Genomic DNA, 19,500 nt, shown 5'->3' with positions numbered 1-19,500 from the left:
AAAAAGTGAGATAAACCTTTAAAATTTTGAGGATTCATGTATGATCAAAATTTAATGATTTCATCTCATAACATTCTTCTAATTTAATGTCTTACATATATATAAAATAATAGATCTTATTTCCGGATGGACGTAAAGCTATTTGTGTAAGAGTTTTTAGGCATCACAAAAGGAGACTTCTTATCAGCTATTCAATAAAACTCGGTAGTTATGCCCGTGCCCGAGGCTTGCCAATTCTTCAAATATAATTTTGGAGTATAATTAACCGGATGAAGCTTGCATGTGCCCAAGGCTTCCCCAAAGTATTGATTGAAGTTTGAGTTTATTATGAGACTCTCTCCCCTTTAGTACAATTCCCTTTTATGTTTGATTCCTATAATACTTCTTGAGGTCTCATTCCTCTTGTTTTGGGGTTTTAAGCCTAGTTTGTTCATAAAAAAAAGCTTATATAAAATGACAAGTAAGCAAAACTTGGTACTACTTTTTTTATTGAACTCAAAACTTGGTACTACTTGATGGAAGGTGAAAGGCAAAAATGAGCAGGCGCCGAAATTGCAGAGTCGTCGACAGGTTCTCGCCACCCAAAACACATCCGAAACCTTTTAATCTATCCTACTTATTAAATATCCTAATTCCTAATGCAATGCAATGTATGTCACCTCAACAGGGACACACCCACAGACCAAATACAAATGTCACCCACCTCTTTTCCCTTCAATTTTCAACCATAATTCGGTCCAATAAATAAATTCAAACTTTGGATCCTTGCATTAGCTAATGCTCCTTACACACTTTTTCTGCTTGTAGAAATTACAGGTCCCGGCGCAGTAAAAAAAAAAACATAAAAAGCTGCTAGGGGGCTCTCGGCATTGTTCCGTGGCCTACTATGAATTTTTAGATCAAACTATTAGTTGCCGATAACAATGACTAAACTCTTCACTGCGGGTGCTCGTGCTAAGCCATAAACGACTAACCTACTTCTATTAAATCATGGTCGAGGATCAAACTCCTTACTTTATGATTACACGATGAAGTGAGCTAACCACTACGCCACGCTATCTAATTGCTTCTATTAAACATTTAATCCTTCCTCTTCGGTCTTCACTACTCACAAAGACATTTTTTTTAAATAAGTGATCTTAAAATAAAGTTTAATTATATTTAAATAATTAAAACCCCTCTTAGCAAAATCAAAGCCCAACTCACTCATTCATTACTCACTGACAGAGTGATAAAATAGATAGAGAATAGAGACACTGAGAGAGTGAATGAGAGTGTGAAAGCAGTGATGATGATGGAACAAGATGAAGAATCCGAAATAATGCACGTGTTTGTTGCTCATGAAATCGATCTCGAATACGAGTTTGACGCAGCACGTTTCTTCGATTTCACTCGACCAGAGACTCCACAGGAAGCTCACCAAGCCGAGCTTTGGTTTCACAATGCCGCATCCTACCCTCCTTCTCGTGAGTCTTCTTCTCTTTCCAACACTTTCCCTTTCTTGTTTCTGCTTCAATCTTCCTCCATTTGCTGCGAAAATGCTTGCTTCCTTCAAACTAGGACCATTCCCATTTTCTGCATTCTTCTTGTGCCCTATGATGATCCTGCATTTGTTTCGTTTTGTGCTTGCTGTGACAAATGTGATTTTTGCTGGATTTTACATAAATTGTGCTATTGTTATTGTTTTTCTGGTTCAGCTTTTGTGACGAGGCTGCTGGTGAGAGAGGATTTGGTGTTGGATGATGTTGATGACTCACCAAAATCAAACCATTTGGAGGAATGTACGAGTAATGTGGATGATGATAAACCTTGTGTTCCTTTGGAGATGGAATGTTCCGACAATAATAATGGTATGTGGTTCCCTTTTGCTGTTGAATTAATCTACTCTATTATGTTCCTGTGTTATTCATTGTCTATGACTATGAGTGCATTCTACAATTTATTTTAAAACCAAAATCAATTTTTGGGAGAAACTAGCTGCTGGGTGTTGAAATTGATTTTGAGCAGTGACAAAACCAGAAAAAATGGTTAAGGAGGCGAAAATTTAACAAATCAAGCAAAATCAGTTATAACTTATTGGAGGAGACTGGTTAAATTTTCTTAGGGGGGCGAATATAATGTTAATTCTATTTTATTAGGGAAATTTGTTCTCTTAGAGGGGAAACAGCCCCGTTTCCTATCTACTGAGTTATGTTTCTGATTGTGAGGAAATGGAAGCTGATCCAAACTTATTATAAAAGTATACTGAAACCGCGTTTCCTTGCCATTGCTTCCACTTGCCCGAAATCATGATTTTTATCTGCACCATAAGTAAATGGATTGAATTGTAATGACTTTATGTAATGTACCTTCCTATTTGTTATTGTTAGGGAAGATTGATTCTGTTTTTTGTGGCTCTGATTTGGTCCTTCTGTTGGTAAATCATGTGGACCTTGACTAATTGTTTGGGCTGTGCACTGAGGTGTTTCCGTGTTTTATCTGATTAATGAATTTAAGTTGATTCGATAAACATATATTTTCATTGATCCTGGACATGTTTTCCTGAGAAGATGCTTAGGTGAGAGCAAAATGTATCTGCCTTAGACTTGTGCAAGCCTTAGCTTGAACTTTTACTCGGTACAAATGTTGATTCCTCTTGAAGGCATAAAGTAGATTTTAATTGGTCCAAAGTCCAAATTAACAGAAATAATGAGACAGTAAACTGGGAAACTGGTTATATGATGACTGGCTTATATTGTAATACAGTTGTCTCACATTAGTGCTTTTGTCAATTCAAACTTTGAAAATTTCAGAAACACTTTGAGTAATGTTTTCCAGATGTAGTTACAATAGCCACAATTCTTGGCTCGCTGATGATGCCTTCTACAATTGTTATTTTCAGAAGCACTTGGTGGGAAGATCTCGGGCTTGCTGGCTGGAATTTTACTAAGTGATGGTATGAGACCACTACAAGTACCTAAGGGTAATAATAAGTCTCTACTCTACCTTCGTCTAGTTGCTAGTATGATGATAGTAAATTTGTTTAGGGGCCAAGCATCTTATAATGCTGTTGCAAATCCAAGCATCAATTGATTAGTTTCACAACTACAACTTTGCTTGATTGCATCATCAATTTCATTCTTTAAACTCAATTTACAATCTGACATGTTCGCGGTTCATAACTTTGCTGTTTGATATATGATCCTCATTTATGTTGCAATTGTCTCTTTTTCACCATGCCAAGGATTAACTCTCCTAAATCATAAGTTGGAATACTGTATTAACCCACTTTACCTTTTGCTGAAACTTATTTTAAGGTTGGCAGGCTAATTTTTTAATGGTAGATTGTAATTTCTTGAATTTTAAGATTTAAAGATATGAGATATAACCTCGAACATATTATATGCATGATCTATAGGGCTCAATAAAATAATTTTACACTAGCAATTGGCAAAATAACTTAACCATGAGTCTCACAAACCAAAATGGTATGTCATAAGTCAAAACAAAATCAGAGCAATGACATAACCAAATAATGTGCGTAGAGTGAGCGAAAGACTGTGACGCCTTCACGCCTGCTTGTTTTACGTCTATAATTACGTACGGAGTGCTCAAAATGAGGTTGCATAGTTACCTTGTGTGTTCGGCAATCTTTTCTTTTTTACTTCTCAAGTGAGTTTGTGATGAATAGAATTACTTTTGAGAGAAGTGAAAATTTTCACTTTTCCATTCTAGTGTGGGAACCACAAAATATATCTATAATTTCACATGAAAAGTGATTTTTCCTTGCCATTCGAACAAAACAATTCTTTTAAACTTACTTTTACAATGTCATTCCCAAACACAAATATATTATCTTAAAATTAATTCTTCCAAAACTAAATCTACCAAACTTTGAAATAAGTGGTAATCGACCCTTCATTTTAGAAGAATGAAAATAGAACAATTGATAGCCAAATAGGATGCATAGAATGATTAACTGTATGATATTTAAGTATAATGAAAACGATGTAATGAAATAATCAATAAAATGCATTCAGTAGGTCTCTTTTAGTTTCTTTTCATTGAACAAGTTAAGCTTAGTTGACTTTTCAATTTCTTGTATAAGAATTGGTGAAAGATAAAAGGAAAAGAATCATTGAATCATGTAATTCATACGGTGATATAGAATTACCCTAATTCATGCATGTATTGCATGATTCAAGGCCATTTGTTATTGATCATATGACTCATATCATTTGGCTTGTTGATTCATATCGAAAGGTGATTCTAATATTATGAAGAATGTCGGTAGCAGGGATCATATTTCTTATTATTCATTTATTCATAAAGGCTCTGACGCTATGTCAGTAATGAACTCTTCTGAAAGCTGAGTTGTGAAGTCAAAGCACTTGAAGTGTTCTAAATCTACAAAACCTGACAATATTTTTGTTCTGCTTCTGTTACTTACAAAAATGATGTGTTCGCTATTCGTTTTGTTCTATCTCAACTTTTCTATTCTCTTTTTGCTTGACATGTAATTATGTCTTTTTCTAGGACTTACCTTTGATAGCAAGGCAATCAGTGAGAGTTTGAATTCTAAGGCTAAATCTGCTGTGCCAAAGAGGTCAACATTGATGAAACCTACAGCTAGTCAGTTGGCTAAGCAAAATCGTTGTGTTAAAAATAATGGTTCAAGGTGATTATTGGACAACTTAATCCTTTTCACAGTTAAAAAAGACATGACTTTTTTTATTGGGAGGTGACACTATAAATGTTCATTGCTTTTGAAATGTATCATCACATTGCATTCTCCCACAGGATCTCAGTTTGCTCAAAGGAGTGTATTAATTTTAATGCTGGCTAACAAGGAGTGTAGTTTTTTTTGTTTGTTTGTAAAATTATGAATTTCTTAGGAAGTATGGCTATAGTAGTACTGCATTTGTGCCTTTACTCCTTTTTCGTTGTACTTGTGTAACCTTTAATCTACAACTCTTTCATTGTCAGATTTCAGAAGCTACTAAATCAGAACGAAAGCCATTTATCTATCTCTTCTGTATTAGAAAGTCAAGCTCCCAAGAGGCAAAAGTTAGAGGGTGGTCTCTTGCGCAAGGTCTGCAAATTGTTATTCTCTTTCTCCTCTGATTTTATTGTACTTGATGGAGCTGCTTTTATATTTGTCTGCTTGAAGCTCTTAGATATGTACTAGAGATTGATTGTAAAGTTGAATTGCATTGTGTTACATTTGTATATGCAGAAATGCTAGGAACTGTGAGTTACTTAGTTGATACGTTTTGTGGAAAATAAACTATATATTCTTATAATCATATATAGTTCCCCTTGATCGGGATATGGCGTAGAATTACTTCTATCACTGACCAGGAATTTAAATGGTGCTTGAGCACTATTGGCATCCCTCTTATTTTAGACAGGGCATTTGAAATGCTTACTGTATCTTTGTGACAGGTTACTGATGTGAAGCCGGAAACTAATTTTGTCCACAAGACATCGAAGAAGGTATGAATCCCAATTCAGAATGTTTGAATCTCCCCTTGGTAAATGTAGATTAGACAAATTGTTTGTACACTGCAAATGGGAAGAACAACCTTTCATTTCTTTTAGAGGGAAGTAGTTTTATTTGTTGAGGGGCAGGAATAAGGTTTACATGATGCATTGCACTCTACATTTGTATGTTCTTACAGTCTGTCAATGTTGACCAAAACTCTGCATGTTCCAAGCTAAAGCTTACTATTCCTAGAGAGCCTGACCTTAAAACAGCACAAAGAGCACGGAGGATAAGGTTTGTGTGGTTGTGGATATTTAGTGTTTACTGAAAATTGGTGACAAATTTTCTGTTTGAGATAACATTGATAAATATTTGTGCTTCACAGACTCAAAGATGAAGAGGCAGAGCACATGACTGTGGCTGCCTCCAGATTCAAAGCACGCCCGTTAAATAGAAGGGTCGGTACTTGCTGTAGATATGATTGCTATTTTTTGATTAATTGTAGTGATTTTTGCCACTGTTTCCTCAAGTACGTTCTTTATATAGATTCTTGATGGTCCTTCATTGCCACTTCCTAAACGGAGCACTCCCCGGCTGCCAGAATTTCAGGTAAGCTCGAATTTTGGTACATGCTTTTTCTGTTCATTCACATTTATCACAATTTCATGTTGGTAAAACATGGTTTTTCTTTGTTAATTATCTTTAGGCTCAGTTTTTTATGATCTATTTTCAGGAATTCCACCTGAAGACTTCTGAGAGGGCCACGCAACACACATCTGCACCATCATCTTCACTTCACTGCAACGATTATGATAAGGTTATTGAGTTCATACAATTTTAAGTAGTGAAATTCATTTATCTTTAGTTCTTCGAATTTGGGTTAGTCCTCCTAACTCTATCTAAAAGCAAGTCAGAGGTCAGGATTCCTCTACAGTCTACCCATTAAAATGACTTAATTAACCATATCTGTAGTCAATGTGAGACCTATCAACACCCCTCCCTCACGCCCAGTTTTGGACATCGGGAGCGTGAAGTTGCATGATTAATATTTGTGGGTGACCTATTTATAGGTGGCCCAATGAACAAATATAAGATAGTCTATGATATTATGTCATGAATGATTTAATTATATTTTACTTTTAACATGTCCCCTCACTCAAGAGGCTTCAAGCATGGACAATGCACAACCCCACATATACTAAGAATCAATTTCTTAATAGAATATTGAGGCATAAGATATTAAACTCTTCACCACTTAAGAGAAGTTTGGGAACCCATCCAAGGTCTGTTTGGGAACTTTCCGAGGCTTCATAAATAGAAATTCACCAACTTAAAGAAATAAAACATGAATGGAGGTTGGATGATGGATTAATTTAATAAAAGTGCTTTAACTTTTTTTTGGAGATGTTTATACAATCATAGTCTTGGTTACAGCAAACATATCCTTTGAAGCTTACAGGCTTACAGCAAACATGATACCACATGAGATATATAAATAAACTCCACTAAGTAGTACAACTCCACAATAGATTGATGATTATAAATTATAGTAATCATAAATAAGGATACCATTAGAATGAAGAAAACAAAATATTGAATGAGAAAGAAGAGGGAGCGACACAGTCAAAAGGAGGTCATAAGTCAAGTAAAAATCAATATAAGAGTAAAGAAGATCCTGGTATAATCAAGGGATGGTTCTTTTCACGAATTCCAATGCAAAAGTTAACTAAAAATCACACTTTCCAATACAAGCGTGAAAGCAGCTCAATAGCTCCATTGGGTGAAACGTGCTTTTATTAGTTTCTCAATTACTACAATACATGCACACTAATCTTTTGCGTGAGATAGAGTTTCCCCTTAAGAAGCCCGCGCCTATTCATTTTCCTCTGCTCCACCCTGCTCGGTTTCCTCTTGCTCTATTTCGTGTTCGAACCTACACCTGTGCGATGGCTGCTCGTGCGCCACACCAAAACCAGTCAATCCTCGGCGCCCCTCCCCACGCCGCTGCTTCTAAGGCCAAACAAGGTGGTCGTAAACGTGGCCGTCGTGGTCAGGGCCGTCAAAACGAGGAAAATCTCGCAGCTGTAACCGCTGCTTCTAAGGCAAAACAAGGTTTTCGCAAACGTGTCCGTTGCCGTCAAAACAAGGCCGGTGCTGGTGTTCATCCTCAGCTGCATGCATATGGTGTGGCTCCCTCGCCTGAAATGAAGGATCCTCTATGGACAACGTGTTTGCCCGGGCTCGAGCTTCAGCCACTGCCTAATATGCATTATGTATACTCTGGTGCTGAAGCTCTGCCCCACGTTGTGGCCACTTTGCATGCTACATACGTTGCTGCTTCTACGAGCTACAGTAGACGCGTGTCTGAGTCTATGCTTGGCTACTATGCTGCTGTGTTGGTCTGGAAACGCATGCTATCGCTTCATCTGAAGAATGGTTTCGCTCTCCACCGAAAAGAGCAGCTGTTCGTCGAACAGGTTGATACTCTCAATCTGGAAGTCACGGTTCTGTTAGCCCATTACCTGGCGGGCTTTGGGAATACACAGGTTCCTTCAAACCGTCATGTGCGGTTTCGGCTCCGTGAACCACGACGCTACTTGCGCGCTGGGCTCAGCTGTGGCTTCTTCGGGCGGGTTAATGCCAAAACTCAGCCCATGTACCAGAATTATCCCTGCCTTGGAGTTTACACCGCCAGGATTCTGGCCTCTCTTGAAGATGGCGATGCGTGGTGGGACTTGCCAGCTGAAGTTGTTCCGACCATAGCTGGTGGGATACAAGCATCCCCTGCCTTGTTGGGCTATGGCCGTCGAGAGACTCTGACTGCTGAGAAGCGGGCATTCTTGCGGTTTTCTAAAGTTCTGCCCAATACCGCATTCCCTTCGGTGAATGCATCGCTGCCACTCTGCAGTGAACTTCTGGCGGCTATTCAAGGAGAGCTCCAGCAGGTTTCAAGTGTGGGGTTGAGTCCCCAGCCTTCAGATTTACTTGGTTCTCAAGCACAGTTGGCTTTAGTGACTATAGCCGGTGAATTTGAACAGCTAGCACAGCGTGAATATGTGCTTCAATGTGTTTATAACATGCCTTCTGAAATTGCTCTCCCTGCATCCGCTTTTACCTACCGTATCAAGCATGACGGAGAAGGCACTGGAAATGCTTCGTGGGTCATCTGGGAGTATGAGGCTGACCATGCTGAGGACTGGGCGCCCTTGGTTGCTGCCGGTAATGATTTGCGTATGGATGAGCCAGAGCTCATTCAGATATCCGAATTCAGGTCAACTCCTTATCTGTTTCGTGACCGTCTCGAAGTTCTTCAGCTGGGTTATAATAGAGAAAGCTTGTTGAGTCTCTGGTTGTCCAGGGACAAGGTTGCTAGTCGCCTTCTGTAGGCCCTGTGGCTGGGTCAAAAGCTAGCTCCAAGATGCAGATTGTTGTACCCTTTTAATTACTTAATTAGCCATATGTCTAGTCAACATGTATGAGAGACATCGTATTTAAACTTTAATGAATGATTTGCTTGTTGATGTTTTATTTTCAGTTACATGATAGTATATGTGTAATTCATTACTCATTAGCTGAAGTTATCTGGTTGCAGGGTTGGGACAAGCATACTGCTGTTTCTGCGGTAGAACCTAGAATTAAGGATTTGAAAAGGTTACGAATGCCATGATAGATGCCCATTTTAACTTTGACGATTCATCACACAATTGTACTAACTACAAAATCTATCTTTCTCCTTAGGCCTACTGCCATGGGTGCACCCAAGTGTGATGGATTGGGTTTTACTCATATTTTTAAAGCTCAGCCTCTTAATAAAAAGGTAATGAGCCTTTAATATTTCATTTTTTTAAGATACATGGAAATTACTTGTTACCGTTGAAACTGCAAATTTGAAATATATTTTCCGATGAAGGATGAGTTATAGTAATAAAGTTATTACCTGAACCATGTTTTCTCCATTTAAAATTGTTTAAACAGGCTTTTAGACTTCAATGAAAAAGGATAACAAAGCTTGCATTGACAATGTAATTTATCTCAATCATGCTAGTATACATTCAATCTCTTAGATAAAGCACTATCCAACTGATTTATTTCTGAAATCTAATCATATTGAAGATAAATTATCTTGAATATCACATAGAAAAACAATTTGTATTAGGATTTGGGATTATCTTTGACCAAATATAGCATTTTGGATATATATACCTAATCACGAATACTAATTTCCTTTTTCAAACTTTATACCTTGACTTCAATGTTTCTTTGAATATAAAATCCTAATTTAAGTAATGATTTAATAATAAATGAAGCAATATTCTTTTATTAGCCAGTTTTAGCTAGATGAAGTTGAATGTTGAAAGCAGTTTATTTAACCTTTTGGGATTTTTGGAATCAGTAGTATTTGAACTTTCACTTTTCATTCCTTAGTTTTTTTTTTTACTTCAAATTTTATTTCATAATTAGATCTTTAGAAAAAAAGAGATATTGTTTTTATCATTTAATCTAGGATTTGCTTGAACTTATTACGGAAACACATTATCAAGAAAACTTCCCGTAGAACTCACACAAATCGAAAATCAGTATAAAATTGTGAATTGGAGTATAATGTATTATGAGGTAACTCTAACTGGTCTAAATTATTTCCTTCATTTTATAAGAACTGTAATTAGGTATTGGAGTAGTTTGACCTCTAAAAAATGTCCCCGAGAAGTCTGATGTCCAGAAGAAATTCTTTCAAATTCTTCATGTTTCCCCTTCTTTTTGTTTTTTATTTATTTGGTTTTATCTTAAATTCCCCTATTGTTTACTTGATCTGCTGTATTTGCAACTATGTAATGTCTCGCTGCAGATACTTTCTAGTAAAGGTGATGTTGGTGTTGTCCGGAGCATCAAGCAGGATATAACAGTGCCAATGGTGGGGCATAGTGTTTCATTGGTTTTCTTGTCTGATGATAATTTAGATAGATATTGAGATTGCACTTTGCTTCGATTCATACAGGAGTTTGATTTAAACACCGAAAAGGTGGCTCAACATAACCCTCCAATTGAACTCTTCAGCAAGGTGAGATTATACATTTTATTTTACTGGCTCTCTTTTTTCTTCTTGCTTGATGCAATTAACTCTAGAACTTGATAGTGCAGCAGTTGGTTGCATTGTAACTTCACTTCAATTAGTTCTGTTACTTGCTATAGAGATATTTAATTTCCAAGACTCTTATTCATTCTCCTTTCTTGAAATATTAGTTGTCTCTGACATCTGAAGCCCAGCTAAATGATGGAGCTCATTTCAAACTGCCTCAGCATTCTGGGATGTGCAGAAAGGTTTACCCTCTATAATATTGAATTACATGTAATGATCTTGGATTATTTTTCGTATCTTAGCAGTCTATTGAGTTATTTGTTTCTTAGTGCAAGGACTCGAAAAAAAATATATTAAATTCTTTTCGTTCAAACCAAGAGGTAATATATGAATTATAGCAGTGTCTGATGAAAGTGACTTCTGTTGGGTCTATCATTTTCATCTCTTTTTCTTTAAAAAATTGAAATCTTTATTTACATTATTTAGTGATACATCATAAATGATAAATTTCATCATCTAGCTGACACAAATGTTGCAGGAGAAGGCTTTTATTTTTAGGGCAAAGCAAATTCATCCTGGAAATGGAGGTTGCATCAGTCTGATGAGTGCAAGAAGGTTTGCACAAACGACTTTAGTCTTCATGTTTAATATTTATGATTGCTAAATTTCCAAAAATAATTGAGTTCGTTTATATATTCTGCTTTCTTACTGAAATGATTCAGGAGCTTGGGAATTCGGTGAGAAGAAGGGAGAATGTGAAACCAGCTTTTGTTATAGGCATCTGACTCGAGTTTTTGCTCCTGACTTGATGAAGATAGATGGTACATAGTTCAATCTAACAGACGCCTAACAACTCTTTTCAGATGATAGATGGTCCTTTAACTGTACACAAAATCTTAGATTTATTAATAGAAATTAACATTTTTAGGTGCGTAGTTTGTATCTTTAGTTACTGCCTCTGATCATAGTCAGAAAAGTAAATCATTAGAAGAAAGAGTTACTGTCTATCGTGCTTATCTTCTGCTTTTGTATATAATCACCATGCACGTGTCTTTGGACTTTGGTTTATCACAATGTGGATCTATGTTGATCTTGGCATGGCAAAATTCTGATTCTTGTTAAATTCAACGTGATAAAGTCTAGTTTCTCCCTGTGTTTGTATACAAGTTATCATTTAACGTGAACGTACATTTTTTTAATGCTCCAATTTTGAGACTTCACGTTTTGTCTTCAAAAGTGTGTTTTTATGTTTATTTTTTTGTTAGACTTGGAGAAAATGTAATATGGTGTTTCCCAAGCACAATTTCCATTCATAATTTGAGATATGTGAAATCATATTTACATTTGGCTAAACGCCAAGCCCAACATACATGTAATTTGCTCCCATTTGGTTTAACTATATAACATATTTTAAAATTTTAGTCCTAAAGAATACATTATATTATCATGCTGTTAAAAAGGAGCTGGTTTTGCTGATTTTACTTATTATTGTTGTTCAGAAGCTAAAGTAAGTTAAAGTTCTGTTGATATTTGAATTGATTTTTTTCTGCTGTCCTAGAGCTAAAATGTTGTTGAGGCTGGATTATTGATTTGATTTGATTTTTTTCAGCTGTTCTAAAGCTAAAATATTGAGACTGGATTATTACTATCGTCCTAAAGCTAAAGTTAAAATGTTACTGATATTAATCCTACAATCATAATGTTTGAGAGTTGAGATTGGATTAATTTTCTGCTAATATGCACAATGAACTACAGATGTTGCAGTCCAACAATTAAAATGCTTGAGAGTTGAGATTGAATTAATTTTTTGCTAAATGAACTAGAGATATTGCAGCCTTAGATTATAAGTCATGAATGTGTGTCGATACAATCATAATTGCACAAGTCATTGAAAGTTTGGGCATGTAAAGAGGTGACACTCAAAATCGGTCAGCATTATGGGGAAAATATGTTGATGGCTGAATAACTTTCGAGAATAATTAACATGAAAATTGTACCATAAACTTTCAGCATGGTTTTGACATAGAAGCTCGTTGGCATGGTTTAATTCCAAATAAAGTATATTCTAGTATCTATTCTATGATGGAGTCTGATAGTTCCTTTGAAGTTTGAACTATGATTGTCAGAGTAGACAATGAAAGGTATAATTGTCAGTGTAGACAATGAAAGTTATAATTATCGGTGTTGACAACGAAGACAGAAGATGCATCCATCACAATCAAGGAGAAGATTGTTGAGGTTAATTGTAATGATGAAACAAGTCTGACATCACCTAATATGGTAAAGGAAGAGGAAGATCAATGAATCATCTTGGAAAAGTCTCATATTGCTTTGGATGGTGAAGTATGAGATCGATCAAAATTCTACTTAGACTCAAATCCTTTATTTCAAGATGCATCGTTGGAAAAAGTTTGCACTTGACTTGAATTTTCTCTTAGAGTATTGTCTTGGAAAAGGTGAGTGCATTGGGGTCGTGAGTTGTTTGAGATAAAAGACTATGTGTTTAAAAGTATTTATAAAACTTGACCGATTAATGAACCAATAACAATTAAATATATTTACATGTGCATATAAAACTTGGATACTGAGGTGGTTTATTCAATGTGCTTCTTTAAGTGACCCAAATGACCCCAGTTTGAACCTTATTGGGGACCTTATGTATGCTCTATTTATTCTAACATACAATGTACAATTTTCACAAAGTCCCACACATTTTGACTTGATGTAGGTGAGAGTGGAGCGCTCTTAAAAAACAACGGGTATGCTATTGAAATTTGAAATTCAAAGGGCCAGTATTTAAATAATAATATGTATACAGTGGTGGTTTATTGATTGTGCTTCTTTAAGTGACCCAAAAGACCCTGTTTCAAAACTTATTGCGGACATTATGATGCAAGTCCCACATAGTTTAGGTCTATGAAGGCGTGGATATTGTACGCTCTATTTATTCTAACATACAATGTGCAATTTCCACAAGTCCCACATCATTAATTCTTAATGTAGGTGAGGGTGGAATGCTCTTTAAAAACATAGGATATATTGAAATTTGAAATTTTAAGGCTCCATATTTGAACAATAACACATATATTGTGGTAGTTATTGATAGTACTTCTTTAACTGACCCAAAAGATCCTAGTTCGAAACTTATTGGGGTCATTATAATGCAAGTCCCACATTATTTAGATATATGGAGGTGTGAATATTGTATGCTTGCAATTTCCACAAGTCCCACATTGTTTGGACTTGATAATAGGCGAGGGTGGAATGCTCTTTAAAAAAAATAGTATGTTATTGAAATTTTAAATTCCAAGGCTCTGTATTTGAACAATAACATGTATATTGTGGTGGTTTATTGATTGTGCTTCTTTCGGTGACCCAAAACATTCTGGTCCAAAACTTCCATATCTTTCAACATATTTCTGGTCTCACCCCAAATCCGGCTATGAGTGAGGTTTTCATAGGTTTGGGTACTGTATGTTCTATTTATCTATTTATTCTAACATACATTGTGTAATTTCCACGAGTTCCACATCTTTGGACTTAATCTAGGCGAGAGTGGAATGCTCTTTTTAAACAAAGGATATGCTATTGATGAAATTTGAAATTTCAAGGCTACGTGTTTGAAAAATAACATGTATATTGTGGTGGTTTTTTGGTTGTACTTCTTTAAGTGACACAAAAGACTCCGATTTGAAACTTATTGGGGACATTAGAATGCAAGTCCAACATCGGTCAGGTCTTTGAAAGTGTAGATTCTATAAACTCTATTTATCCTAACATGTAATGTACAATTTCCACATGTCCCAAATTGTTTTGAAATTCCAAGGCTTTTCATATTTCAACAATAACATGTATATTGAGGTGGTTTATTGATTGTGCTTCTTTAAGTGCCCAAAACACTCCGGTCTGAAACTTATCGGAGATATTATGTTGCAAGTCTCCTACCGGTTAGGTCTATAAAGGTGTGGACATTGTCCACTCTATTTATTCTGACATACAATGTGCAATTTCCACAACTCCCACATCTTTATGACGACTTGATGTAGGTGAGAGGGGAATGGTCTTTAAAAATAAAGGGCATGCTATTGAAATTTAAAATTTCAAGGCTTTGTTTTTCAACAATAGCATGTATATTGTGGTGGTTTACTAATTGTGCTTCTTTAAGTGATCCAAAACACCCCGGTTCTAAACTTATTAGGGACATTATGATGCAAGTCCCACATCAATTAGGTATATAAAGGTGCGGATAGTGTACGCTCTATTTACTCTAACATACAGTGTGCAATTTCCACAAGTTCCACATCTTTATGAGTTAACGTAGGTGAGTGTGGAACGATCTTTAAATACAAAGGGTAAGCTATTGAAAATTAAAATTCCAAGGCTTCGTATTTGATCAATAGCATGTATATTCTGGTAGTTTACTAATTATGCTTCTTTTAGGGACTCAAAACACCCTGTTCCGAAACTTATTAGGGACATTATGATGCAAGTCCCACATCGATTAGGTCTATAAAGGTTTGGATACTGCATGACATGCCTTATTCTAACATATAATGTTTAATTTCCCCAAGTTCCACATTGTTTGGACTTAGTGTAGGTAGGGTGGAATGCTCTTTTAAAACAAAGGATATGCTATTGAAATTAGAAATTCCAAGGCCCCGTATTTGAATAATAACATGTATATTGTGGTGGTTTATTGATTGTACTTCTTTAAGTGACCCAAATGACTCTGGTTCAGAACTTATAGGAGAAATTATGATGCAAGTCCCACATTGGTAAGGTCTATGAAGATGTCGACTGTAAACTCTATTTATTCTAACATACAATGTACAATTTCTACAAGTTCCACGTCGTTTAGACTTGATGTAGGTGAGGGTGAAATGCTCTTTAAAAAACAAAAGGTATATTGTTGAAATTTGAAATTCCTAGGCTTTGTATTTGAAAAAATCAATAAGTTTAAGTTTTTTTTTAAAGAAAGTATTAATCGATTTATAGGTCGTAAAACCATCAGCTTTTCACTGGTTTTCCGGTTTTTCCCAGTTTCACATGTTTCATACTAATTTTTATCTTTTTTGATTAATAATGGCTTTTGAAGGACCTGGGGTGTAGTTTTTAGTTGGACCAACCAGTCCGATTTGATGTCTATAACCTTGATTTAAAAATTTGCAGTATTATTCTTTGGTTGTCTGAAGAGTAAACCTGAGATTTTTATTTGGAATTTTTCACATTCAATTCTTATATATTGATTGTTTTCTTATTTTTATTTTTTCATAATGTGTTTTTTGAACTTTAAGATTTATATAAACTAGTGTTTTTTACCCGCGCGTTGCACGGGGAATACATCTATTATATTTGATAGGTCAATTAATACCTTGATCATTAAAAATATAATAAACAACGGATGAAATAGAAGAGTGTGAAATGATGAGCAAAGTGGATAAAAAGTCTTAAATTAAAACCCTTGTTGCATAGATTGAACTTCGTACAATTGAATAACTAATAAAAAAATTTGTTAACCAAATCTCAAATTATGCAAAAACATATTAGGGGATGTGGTTTAATGATGGCTAATAAACAATAGCTGATTTAATCTACAATGAAAAAAAGAGAAAATATTCTTTATGTACGTGATTATGCGAGTTCATTTTTTACACAATAAAATAAACTAAGTTTGACCCATATCAACATGAAGTCGTTTCACATTCTTCATGAGCCTAAAGACAATAACACAAATTATAGATATGAAGAATCACCAATAAAGCATTCAGAACACATTTTAATCTTAGAAAAAAAAAGAATGTACCGCGAAATTTGTTATTGTATTTGATAAATTAATTAATACTTAATGAAGGTACTTTCTTGTTAAAATATATTTCTTCCCGTAGGAGAATTTAACTCCTATAATAATTTGTACAAAAAAATTAAAGTGGACTATATTATTATGTAGTAAAAAATTAACATCAAACTATATTATATTATGTTTTTCTTGTAACAAAAAAAAATTCCGATGAAATCTTATTAAAATTTATTTTTATGTAGAAGTATTTTCATGTAAAATATTCTTCTATATATAAAAGCTTTTAGGCTCTTTCTAATACATTTAGATCCAGCTTCTCCTTACTCTCAGATGCCTGAAAGTCTTTTCTCAAGTCTATTTGGTGGGTAATATCGATGAAGATGATGACACCCACCATACCTTGCTTGCTTCAAGGTCGATCTCTTGTATCCTCCTCCTGCCGAAGACTTTAAGAGTAAACCTTGCCATTCCAACTTTCATCGATCGAGTTTCAGTTGCTTTTTCTGTTGATCCAGGTGAGAAAGCTTACTAAGGCAACCTCTGCTTTTGTCTATCTCCCAATATAAGAAGCATGTTGCTTTGCTCTTATAGTAGTACTAATGGGCGTACTTTAGAACAAATTTCTAGCGAAGGTCTTGACAGTTTGGAACTGAAAGGTTTGGTTCATTAATAATATCTAGAAGTTTCATCATGCTATTCTGCTTTTGAGCTTGTTGTACTTACCGGAGCATTTCTGCGATAAAAAAATTCAGAATAGTAAAGCAGTCGTAGTATGCTCCCTTTACTTGCTCTACTGCTCAAGTGATAGCTGAGTGCATACTGTTTACATCTGAATTATATATAAAAGACTCTTAAAAACAACTACTTAATTCTCCATTACAAAGAATATACATTACATCAGAACCTAATTATTATTTGTCAGTGACATAAGTGTCGAAAATAATAGTATTAATAATGGAAATTTCGAATGGTGTGGATAAGGATTAAAAGTCCAATCTCATAAGAAAGAAAAATCTCCATTTACATCAAAATCTCTCTTAGATTTCTCTACCTCACTATCACCACCGCTTTTCTTATAAATTATCCACAAACACACTCACAAATTCCACACAGTACCTAACATCATATGCAAATTTTGTTTTCACTGCAATCAGAGTCTGTTCTTTGGCATAAAAAAGCACGTCATAAAGTAAGAACGTATCACATTTTGAATTTAAATCATTAAAATATTTATTTCTAATTAAAAAATCAAATGAAACTTGCTTCAAAATCAGCAGCAATCCTAGGTGCTATTCCTGATTGTTGTCCAACTTTAACATAAATTAATATGAACTCATGCTAATTCAAATGAAACTTGCTTCCAAATCAGCAGCTTCCAGCCGTATCTGCATTCTAAGTAATAGATGTAAGATCAAGTTTTGATCTAGTAGTACAACTCTATGTTTTGATGATTACAAGTTAACCTTTTGATATGAACAATTGTGGTACTCTAACGTGTTTTTCTGAGTGTGCTATTTACAGGCTCTGACCCTGACTCAATTTCACACAAATCAGAAGCACTGTGTATAAAGGGTAACCCAAGCAACGCTTTCGCATTTACCATGTTCAGTATGAACAGTGGAAAAGCTTCAGAAGATCTGAAGCTATACAAACTCTGATGAGGACTCAGTCGCTAGAAGCTCTGATGATCCAGAAGTTCTGATAACCAAGAAACACTGAAGGTTCAGATGTTCTGATGGTGTAGAAGACTCTGAAGATCCAGAAGCTGAATAGTGGAAACTCTGAAGTCCAGAAGCAAGAAACTCTGAAGGCCATGTTCTTCCCTCTGAGTTCAGAATCAGAAGATACAATGGTCAGAGGATCTGTGCTATCCCTCTGACTCTGATCAACCTGCTTCACAAGTTCCAATACGAAGCATTCCTCTGATCAGAAGTCTCCTAGGTTAAAAGGTCAAGTCGCTATCCAAGTACAAAAGCAAGTGTACCTTCCTGACGACCTACCTAACGTTCTCAGCCACAGCAGAAGCTGGATTTTCCAGAACTGCCCTCCAACGGTAGCATTTCCATGCAACGCTCAACCCTAATCCTTGGAGTATATATAGAGGCTGAAGATTGAAAGAAGCGGCTAAGAAACTAAGTTGAAGAAATACACACGCGCAACACATATTCAAAATATTCTAAGCTTTCTTTCATCTTGTAATTTATTTTAGTTTACACTCAGCTTATTCAGAAGCAAACCTTTGTAAACACCAACCTCAAACAGTTGTTTGATTTTCCTTAAGGGACCGGGTAGGTCAGTATCCTTAAGAAGACTAAGAGAGTGAATCTTAGTGGTGATTCCTTTAGGAGATCAAGGTTGATCGGATCCTAGAGAAGACTAAGAGAGTGAATCTTAGTGTGAGCTAAGTCAGTGTAATTGTTAGTCACTTGTAGGTTTCAAGTGCAGTTGTAACTCTTACCTGATTAGTGGATTGCCTTCATTCTAAGAAGGAAGAAATCACCTTAACGGGTGGACTGGAGTAGCTTGAGTGATTTATCAAGTGAACCAGGATAAAATCCTTGTGTGCTTTTCTATCTCTATCTTTTGCACTTAGTTCTCGAAAAGATTTGTTAAAATCTTTAAGGTGGTAGTTTTGTACTGAAAACGTTATTCAAACCCCCCCTTTCTACCGTTTTTCATACCTTCAATTGGTATCAGAGCGCAAGTTCTGATTACCACACCTAACAGTGTTCAGTGATCCGGGCCGGTGTGAAAAACAATGGCTGCCACCACCAGTGAAACTCAAAGAGATGGTTACAACGCAAAGCCTCCTATGTTCGATGGTCAAAGGTTCGAATATTGGAAAGATAGACTGGAAAGTTTCTTTCTGGGTTTCGATGCAGATCTCTGGGATATTATTGTGGATGGCTATGAGCGTCCAGTTGATGCAGATGGCAAAAAGATCCCAAGGTCAGAGATGTCTGCAGATCAAAAGAAGCTGTACTCACAACATCATAAAGCAAGAGCAATTCTTCTAAGTGCTATCTCCTATGAGGAGTACCAGAAGATTACAGATCGTGAGTTTGCTAAAGGCATTTTTGATTCTCTGAAGATGTCTCATGAAGGAAACAAGAAAGTCAAAGAATCAAAGGCATTGTCTTTGATCCAAAAGTATGAATCCTT

At 35.7% G+C, this 19,500-nt stretch overlaps 1 protein-coding gene across 3 annotated transcripts; it reads left to right on the top strand.

Annotated features, from left to right (window-relative positions):
* The first annotated feature begins 1,209 nt into the window (after positions 1–1,209).
* On the top strand, positions 1,210–11,722 carry LOC130715575 (protein TPX2-like). Of its 3 annotated transcripts, none has more exons than XR_009011703.1 (17): positions 1,210–1,466; positions 1,698–1,850; positions 2,882–2,962; positions 4,516–4,657; positions 4,966–5,071; positions 5,425–5,475; positions 5,661–5,758; positions 5,850–5,922; positions 6,011–6,073; positions 6,198–6,281; positions 9,057–9,115; positions 9,203–9,281; positions 10,311–10,376; positions 10,461–10,523; positions 10,706–10,811; positions 11,080–11,156; positions 11,264–11,722. XR_009011703.1 is itself a non-coding variant. In XM_057565691.1 (17 exons), the coding sequence occupies exons 1-17, from the start codon at positions 1,289–1,291 to the stop codon at positions 11,280–11,282; spliced, it is 1,428 nt and encodes a 475-aa protein (XP_057421674.1). In that variant the 5' UTR covers positions 1,210–1,288; the 3' UTR covers positions 11,283–11,722. The 3 variants fall into 3 exon arrangements, 2 of the variants coding, with proteins under 2 accessions (XP_057421674.1, XP_057421673.1); XM_057565691.1 differs by having other exon boundaries at positions 5,703–5,758; positions 10,706–10,783; XM_057565690.1 differs by having other exon boundaries at positions 10,706–10,783.
* The last annotated feature ends 7,778 nt before the right edge of the window (positions 11,723–19,500 follow it).

The sequence above is a fragment of the Lotus japonicus genome, chromosome 4 (assembly GCF_012489685.1).
Source record: "Lotus japonicus ecotype B-129 chromosome 4, LjGifu_v1.2".
In the NCBI taxonomy this organism is placed as follows: domain Eukaryota; kingdom Viridiplantae; phylum Streptophyta; class Magnoliopsida; order Fabales; family Fabaceae; genus Lotus; species Lotus japonicus.
This window is presented reverse-complemented; position numbering and strand designations above follow the sequence as displayed.